Raw genomic sequence first — 9,487 nt, forward strand, 5'->3', positions numbered from 1 at the left:
AGAGAAATCTTTGCAATGGCTCTCGTAATTCAAATACTCTGGTTAGCGATTTTCCTCTGAATAACCATTTTTTTTCTGTGTATAAGAGAAGGCATCTGTGCTCTGCGTCCATCTCCTCACAAAACTGCTCAGACAGGAGCGAGTTAAGGGCATGTGCTTTGATGTGGTTAATAACTTTAACGACATCAATCAATACGCTGTTAAATTCCGGTGACATTTTTCGGCTTGCCAGCATTTCCCTGTGAATGATACAATGCGTAGATTCACTCTCAGGTGCAACCTCCTTTATCCGAGCAGTTAAACCAGACAGTCGTCCGGTCATGGCAGCAGGTCCGTCTGTGAATATGCGGACACAAACGGACCGATTTAGTTGTCCTAACCATCCAGTGACTTGAACAGTTCTGCTCCTGTCGTATTGGTTGGCAAAGATAGTGCACATAACAAATCCTCATGCACATTCTCCTGATATAAATATCGCACATAAACAAGTAGTATTGTCTTGTTGTCGATATCTGTAGATTTGTCAACCTGGAGTGCGTACCACGGTGATGTATTAATCCTCTTCAACAATTGTGTCTCAATGTCTTTGGCTATTTCCTCAATGAGCCTAGTCACAGTGCCAGCCGACAAAGGCACATGTGCTATCTTTTCCACAGCAGCCTCTCCTAGAAGTTCACGGCAAATGTCTTTAGTGGAGGGCAAGATCAATTCTTCACCGATAGTGAATGGCTTTTTAGCCTTAGCAATATGGTTAGCCACCAAATATGATGCTCTCAGTGCATTCTCCTTTATTGATGGACAGGTGCTTGGCTTTCAAGTGGCGAAGCAGTTTTGAAGGTTTCATTGCCTCATTAGAGAGCTGGTCGCCGCAAACTATGCAGAGCGGGGTTGGTGTGTGGGAATCACCTGTCCCAATAAATCCATATTTCAAGTAGGACTCATGGTATTGTCTGTTAAAAGTTTTATGTTTCTTTGATGTTGAAGGATTGTATTTGTATCAATGTGATGATGGCTATTGAAATTTAGATTTAAATCGTAGTTTACCAGTCATTTCTTACCATTGACATCTCAAAGCAATAACTGCCAGCAACATCTTTGTAACAAAGGACTAATTTGGGCAATCTGCAGCCAACTTTTTCCTTTCAAGACCTTTTTAAACATATGTTTTTTTGCTTATTAGTACTTTTTTTTAAATACAAAGTGAAAAGACAATATGGAGGTATTTATTAAAAAAGGTGTCTGAATACTTAGTACTCCTCAGTATATGGGAAGGATTGGTTCATACTGTTCATATGCTTTGTTCATAATTTAAAAAAAATGTTCAGCTAGATATGTATTTATCTTATGGTATATAGATACTATGGACTTCTCTGGAATGTCTCTGATCAAGTTGAGGAAAGAGGAAATGGAGTCCCAGGTTTGTCCTCCCACTTTGTTTTTTTTTATTTTAATATAGATTTTTTTTTATATAAACATAGTATAGAAATAGATTAGAAAAATAAACACAGTTGTAAAATTGATAACTCCAAGACCAAGCAGGAAGGTTTTGATCTTTATAATCCATAGAATCCTACTTTCTTCAGGTGAAGGTCCTGGAGTTGGAAAGCATGCTTGGAAATGAGCGCCTACGGCTCGGAGAGTTACGTAAAAAGCATTATGAGATAGCAGGGGTTCCACTGCAACAGTTAGGCCAAGATGACAATGCCATGTCTCCAACATTCCCCTCCTCCCCCAAACCCACATTAATGAAGAAACCAGCTCTTGCTCAGAAACCAAACATTCCTACAAAAAACATGGTAAGACCTTTTTACAGACAACTTAATTTCCATCTCATCAAATGGTCTGTTTAGAATATAGATTTCCACTGATTACAAATGAAAGTAATGATACTTGAAATGGACAAAGGAATGCGAAAGGAAATGTAACTTGTCACATTACATTATATTGTATTATATTATATTATATTATATTATATTGTGCAAAAGCTTTAAGCAGGTGGGAAGAAATGTTGTTAAGAAAGAATCTATTTGTGAGTAAATAGAAGAAAAATCTAAATCAAAGCAATATTTGGTTTGAATACTCTTTGTGCAGGTGTAAGAATTGATGCTGGTTTGAAGCCAAAGTCAGTGAATTTGTTGGATCAGAGTAAGGTGTTCACCCAGTTTTTGTGAACAGTTAAGCAAATGATACAATGATGTCCAAAAGGCATAAAGTTACAGATGACATATTCCCTTTATATTTTAAACAAAATAAATTTTTATATTTTCATCTTTCACAATTTCAAAATAACAGAAAAGTTAAAATAAAATAAGATAAAATAGTATGTACAGTACCTAGTAGCACACCTTTTGGCAAGTATAACTTTTTGTAGCCAGCTGTCTTTCTGTACTTGTTTAAGGGATTTTCGTTCATTTTTCCAGACAAAAGTCTTCCAGTTCTGTGAGATTACTAGGCCTTCTTGCATGCATGTCTTTTGTGGTCTATCCACAGATTTTCAATTATGTTTAGGCCAGGGCCATGGTAAAACCTTCAGCTTGCACCTCTTGAGGTAGTCCATCATGGATTTTGATGATTAGTGTTTTTTGTGTTTAGGATCATTATCCATTTGTAGAAGCCATCCTCTTTCAACTTCAGCTTTTTTACAGATGATGTTTGCTACCAGAATTTGCAATATAATTGAATCCATTCTTCCCTCTACCTGTGAAATGTTCCCGCGCCATTGGCTGCAGTTCAACCCCAAAGCATGATCAATCCACCCCCATGCTTAACAGTTAGACTGGTGTACTATTAATAAAGTCCAAACATATTTGGAGAAAATTGTGGCCAAAGAGTTCTATTTTAACCTCATCAGTCCACAGGACCTTTTTTACGAAATTCATTTGTTTGTGTAAATGTACTTTAGCAATTCAAATGCTGAATTTTGTGGGACACACCATATTTGTGCAGTTGTCTCTGAGCAGTTGAACAGTGAACCACAACTCCAGAGTCTGAAAAATCTTCCTGGAGGACTTTTGCTGTCAAAGGAGGGGTTTGACTTGCTTTTCTACCAGACCTAATCTTGAAATCCACTGTTCCTGTTAACTGCCAATTCTTAATTAAATTCCCAACCGAGGAAATCAGTACCTGAAACACTATCTTCTTATGAACTTCTCCTGCTTTGTGGGCATCAATAATTTAAATTTTCATAGTGCTAGGCAAATGCTTAGAAGAACCCATGGCTGATTGTTGGGACAAGGTTAGAGGAGTCTGCGTATTTAAAAAGCTTTAAAATGTGCATTACCTGGCCTTTCTTAATGATAACTGTAAACAAGCCATGACCCTAACAGGCTAATTAAGGTCTGGTATCTTGGTCAAAGTTTTCTGAGAGCTTATGTTTCCTGGGGTTCCCATTCCCTTGTAGGGTGCTGCTTTAAATTTATCACTCTAAAATTGTATAAAACTTTATGCCTTTTGGCGATCAATTCATATTCCACTTAACTTTTCAAATAAACAGAATTAGCTAGTCATTAGCTGAAACAGAAACAGCTGTGTAAGAGGCTTAACACTGGGTGAGGAACAGACAAAATCTGCTACTTTGGTGAAGTTGTAGAAGACAGTTTCATGTCATAGGTCACACACCACAGCAAAACTGAGTATAGCAAGATACAAGGTAGTTCTTCTGTATTTGCAAGGTCTCTCTCAGGCAAAGATTTTAAAGCAGACTGGGGTTCTGTTCAAGCTATCGAGGAAGCACAAACAAACGGGCAATGTTGATGCAGTGGTCAGGCAAAGGAAACTTAATGCAACAGATAAAACACATTATGCTTACTTTCCCACTTTACATCGGAAGATGTTGTGTCGTCTACGGTGGCCGGGAAGTGCAAAACAAATTAACAAAACCGAAAACACATTAACAAAACCGAAAACACATTAACAAAACCCAAACCAAATTAACAAAACCGAAAACACATTAACAAAACCCAAACCAAATTAACAAAACCGAAAACACATTAACAAAACCCAAACCAAATTAACAAAACCCAAACCAAATTAACAAAACCCAAACCAAATTAACAAAACCCAAAACGCATTAACAAAACCCAAACCAAATTAACAAAACCGAAAACACATTAACAAAACCCAAACCAAATTAACAAAACCCAAAACACATTAACAAAACCCAAACCAAATTAACAAATCAGAAAACACATTAACAAATTCGAAAACACAACGACAAGTCAGACAACCCAGAAACGGTAGTGTATCGTTTTTGAGTGGAAACTTACCGATCATTGGACAAGACACCTGTCACTCAAGATATACAGGTATGGAATCTTATGTGTAATGTGTAAAGTTCTCCGTTTAAATAAAGTTCTCCGTTCAAGAAAATAACAGAATTAATCCACAGTAATCCATTCCATCCATCCATTCCAACTTTTCCCTGTGGCAGACTGTTGAACTTCATGTATACTTTGAGTGACAGGCGTCTTGTCCAATCACAAACTATACCAACCACTTCCGAGTTGTCTGAAATGTCGTTGTGTTTTCTGATTTGTTCATTTGTTTTCTGATTTGTTAATGTGTTTTCTGATTTGTTAATGTGTTTCATGCACCGATTCAGACAACCCGGAAGCGGTAGGTATAGTTTGTGAATGGAAACTTACCGATCATTGGACAAGACGACTGTCATTAAAGATATAAAGGTGAATGAAAGGTGTCTCGTCCGATGATGGTAAGTTTCCATTAACAAATTATACCAACCGCTTCCGGGTTGTCTGACTTGTTAATGTGTTTTGGGTTTTGTTAATTTGGTTTGGGTTTTGTTAATTTGGTTTGGGTTTTGTTAATGTGTTTTCGGTTTTGTTAATTTGGTTTGGGTTTTGTTAATGTGTTTTCGGTTTTGTTAATTTGGTTTGGGTTTTGTTAATTTGGTTTGGGTTTTGTTAATTTGGTTTGGGTTTTGTTAATGTGTTTTGGGTTTTGTTAATTTGGTTTGGGTTTTGTTAATGTGTTTTGGGTTTTGTTAATGTGTTTTGGGTTTTGTTAATTTGGTTTGGGTTTTGTTAATGTGTTTTGGGTTTTGTTAATGTGTTTTCGGTTTTGTTAATTTGGTTTGGGTTTTGTTAATTTGTTTTGCACTTCCCGGCCACCGTAGTCGTCAACAAAGAACAGACGGAAATCAGTGGGACACAGGTATACTCATCTGGAGTAGTTGGGACAAAAGAGGTCTAAAAAGGGATGTCAGTCTAGTATGACATGAAGAGACAGAAGGATTTGAGGCAGCCTACATCCATCCAAGATTTGTTATTAGTTCTCCAAGATAGAAAACTACCAACTTCCTTTATAAACTGTGTGCAAGTGTACATGGAAGAATTGATGGTGTTTTTGGCAGAGGGTGGTCATATATATTGATTTGATTTGGATTTCCCTTCTGTTTGTTTACTTTCCATTTTGTTAATTGATAAAAACAATGATATTTTTAAAAGCATTCTTACTTTGCAGCATTTTTTTCACATCTGCCTAAAACATTTGCACAGTACTGTATCAGAAATTGGTTGTGAAAATGTGTTTATTGCCCTCTAATGCATTTTTCTAATTCATTTTATCAGTTTTATTATAAGATTATCTTTAAGTACATTATTCACTTGCAATTTTCAATCATTTCCTTTCAGTTCAGGTAAATATCCCATGGACGAAGTTCATCAAAACTGGATTTTAAATTACTGGACAACCTTTTTTTTTGTTTGTTGATTTAGTTTTTTTAATAACTCTCTTCCATTTTCCTTCTTCTTTCTAGTACGTTTATGTTACAAATAAAACAAGCTAATTTTGATTAGCTAATTTTGTCTTCGTTAAGTGCTGAGAAAATATATTTTTTAAATCTGAGCTACTAGTGATGCATATCTAATCCTGTCAATTTTTAGGTATTAAACACAATCAAAAACTGTCATGTCTGAAATTCTGCTTATAAATCGCCTATGTTATAGCAAGGCAAAGTATAATAAATAACAGTAACAGGCCTTTTTCAGTTTTACATTTTTTTTGTTGTATGGTTTGTTGTATTATTATTATTTGGGGTTGGTGTGGATAGACATAATTTATAACTTTTTCTTATTTATAATAATTGAATCAAAATAATAATCATCATTGTTACAGCTGATTTATTTTATGAAATTTCTTGAAATCATTATTCAAAGCCCATGTCAACAAATGTTTATAACTACATTGTACAAGTAAACTTATCCATAGCATCTGTGGTTTCTTAAACAGTGGCTGCAAAATAAACACCATTATTAGTTTTCATTTACCACAACACCCCACCCCCAAAATTCCCAATTCAAGTGGACAGGACTTTTTGATGCAACATGTGTCAGTGCTAACAAAGTATTAATCAGATTTGGCCATCTGCTTCAGAATCCCCTTTACCCCAACAAATGTTTACAACAAACATGATATGTACAGATAAATGGTAGGCAAGCTGTACATTTTCTAATTAATACATTTTTATAATACTTCTCATGCACATGAGTACACCGAAAATCTTAAAAAAAAATTACCATATTGTTTGTATAATAAAAACTCACTAAGCTCTAAACTAAAAGGTTTAGAATCTAAAAAATATGCATTTTTTTAAATCCTCAAGATATACTATGTTTGTATGATTGGAAAATATTTGTTATATTTTTTTTAAATGCATGACCTTTGTCTGAACTGAGTGAAATTTTTTTTACTTTAAGTAATTAGAGAAACACATTTCATGGTTTAGCATTTTCAATCTTCAGTGAAGTATTTGAATAGTTTTTCATTTGTGGCATTCGTCATGATATCAGTAATTCAGATTTCAATATATTTATCTTTGCAATACATCAGCTGTTATTCGTTACATCCCCCAGTAATAGGATTTTTAAAATCTTCAGTTTTATAATGCAGTCATCAATCTTCTAACTATTTACTATGGAAGATTAAGTAAAAAAAATCCATAGTATAAAACCACAACAAATTTTATAATTAATGCTCTGCAGTAGTCAATTATGGCTATTTTACACATTTTACGTATTTACACTAGGCCTCTATATTTGTCTATATATTTTGAGAATCAACATCATCATCTGTTTGAGGGTGACCTCACCCACTTTTATCATGCCACCTGAATAACGTCATGTTATTACAATCAATCAGTTACATTGTGGGGGTTTAGTAACAAGCTTTGACTTTCACTTATCGGGCCAGAAAATGAATGCTGCTAAATTTAATTGTCTCGGTTTACTTGATGTCGCAGTAAAACTTGTACAAAATACACCTACTCTCTTTGAAGCATTCAGTAATTTTAACATTTGGAATCATTTTGACAGGGGCTTTAAATAATATCAAGTATCACTATATGATGATGAAAGAATTGGCTTATATATGTATCTGTTATAAATATTATGTCAATACAGTTACACTAATAAAAGTTTTCCCTAACACTTTATTAGATATTAGAATTCTGTATTTTGTTCTCACATAAAAAAGATGTACATAACACTACTCAGTATGGGAATGCAGATCTGCTGCTGTAAGAACTGCTATATATGCAAAATACAGCAGGTAAAATAATTTTATTTAAGACCCATAGAAAACTGACAAAAGTGAATACATTGCCGAAAGATCAGTCAAATGAATTAATTTACATATTTTAGATAAAGCACAAGTATCTATCACAGCATTCACATGGGGTTTTAATTTGCTTAACTTTATTTCTACTATTTTGTCTTTTTGTCTAAACTGATGATTTATGGCAGGGTTTTTGTTAAAGAGAATCACAGATTAGGTCCTTCTGAATGGTGCTAATGGCCATAAGCTTTTTAAAAATTATTTTAAAAAGCATGTTCCGGAATATTTTTTGTACAGTTTTTGAAGGTCAAATTTAGAATGTTACTTTGGTTGAGGGTGTAGAGAGATAATATGTGTAGAGTAGATTGTGGAACTCCTGTCTTTTTTGATTCTATGACAGGTTCTTCAGGTTCTTTATTTCTTTCTTCTCTGTTTATTTAGAATCGTTGTAATATCATTTCTGTCTGTATATTTTAATTATTTCCGATTGACTCCCTGTAATTAATAAACGTTGAGTAAAAATATTTGATTGAAGGAGTTGTGATTTGTTGCATTGCTTTGCACAGAGCCACTGTGAAAATGAGTGTAGTTCAAACAAGCAAATGTGTGACTAATATTCTGTGACCTTAGTATCGTATGGTTATGATTGATATTTTTTTTCTAATTATAAATTATTTATAATTGATCTATTTTAATGATGTGCTAAAAGTTTATATGTATTTTTATAAATATTTTATTCAAATTGCACTGTATGCAAAACTATATAATGTTGCCTATAGTTAAATGTATATATTGTACATAATAGAAAAAGGGATTGCTGTGGATAGGGCCACCTGGAGACTGTCACACCTGCTTTGAGCCATTCAACAATGGCTCAAAGCAGGTGTGACAGTCTCCAGGTGGCCCTATCCACAGCAATCCCTTTTTCTATTAGGCAGTGCATCAGGCAGGGACCTCAGCATGAAGGAATTAGTGTTGGTACTGTCCCTCTGCATCAGGCCACTGATGCACTGCCTAATAGAAAAAGCATGAAGGAATTAGTGTTGGGGCTGTGTTGAACTCGGAATTTACCCTGACCCATCAGTTCCAGGAGCTCTTGGTTGCTTAATTCCACTCAACCGCAAACTGTTGTACAGTAGGAAGGACATTATTTATATTTACATTATTTACTGTCCAGTTTTGCCCAACTGAGGATTGGTTTTCTACTGTGTTTGATTCCTCTTAAAGTTTCTTCCTCATATGTCAGATAGATTTTCCTTGTCATTATTGCCTCCGGGTTGATCATTAGGAATAGATGTTAGAGATAAGTAGTAACTTAATTTTAAACTTTCACATTTTTTTATTTTCTTTCTATACTTCTGTAAAGCTGATTCAAGACCATGTGAATTGTTAAAAGTGCTATACAAATAAATGTAATTGAAAATTGAAATAAAAAATAAGATACAGTGTGGGAAATGATTATGTACATGTAACAACTATTCAACAATGGTATTGACTAAAGACATCTACACAGATAAAGAAATCATAATTTTACAATCCATAAAAATGTTGAATGAAGTGGAGGGACAGTGGAAAATCGAAAAGTGTTAAGAAAAAGCAGTAACACCAAGTCAAGGCAGTAGCAGCAAATTTCTCTAAGCAGTTCTGCCTGTGCCGATACTTATATATAATATATATTGTAGCGGATGGCAGCGGAACACCAAGTTTCAGGAGACTGGGAGGAGTGCAAAAAAAGTTATTTTATTCAGTGTTGTTTTGTGTAAAGAGGTGAGGTGCTGTTTATTTTAAGGTGCTGGAGGGGTGAATAAAACAAACAAACATGTACAAAGTAATCAAAAGATAAATATATATACATATAAACATAAACTACAATTTTCATCCAAAAAGACTGCTTATGGTTCCACAACTTGTTCAT

At 34.4% G+C, this 9,487-nt stretch overlaps 1 protein-coding gene across 3 annotated transcripts in view; it reads left to right on the top strand.

Annotated features, from left to right (window-relative positions):
• Window positions 1-8,096, top strand: part of hip1rb (huntingtin interacting protein 1 related b) — a 61,909-nt gene extending 53,813 nt beyond the window's left edge. For all 3 annotated transcript variants that reach the window (XM_060884336.1, XM_060884337.1, XM_060884338.1), the window contains exons 30-32: window positions 1,356-1,417; window positions 1,584-1,796; window positions 5,652-8,096. In XM_060884336.1, the coding sequence (XP_060740319.1) occupies window positions 1,356-1,417; window positions 1,584-1,796; window positions 5,652-5,660 (284 nt within the window). In that variant the 3' untranslated portion in view covers window positions 5,661-8,096. The remainder of the gene's footprint in view (window positions 1-1,355; window positions 1,418-1,583; window positions 1,797-5,651) is intronic.
• The last annotated feature ends 1,391 nt before the right edge of the window (window positions 8,097-9,487 follow it).

The sequence above is a fragment of the Tachysurus vachellii genome, chromosome 12 (genome assembly GCF_030014155.1).
Source record: "Tachysurus vachellii isolate PV-2020 chromosome 12, HZAU_Pvac_v1, whole genome shotgun sequence".
Taxonomy (NCBI): domain Eukaryota; kingdom Metazoa; phylum Chordata; class Actinopteri; order Siluriformes; family Bagridae; genus Tachysurus; species Tachysurus vachellii.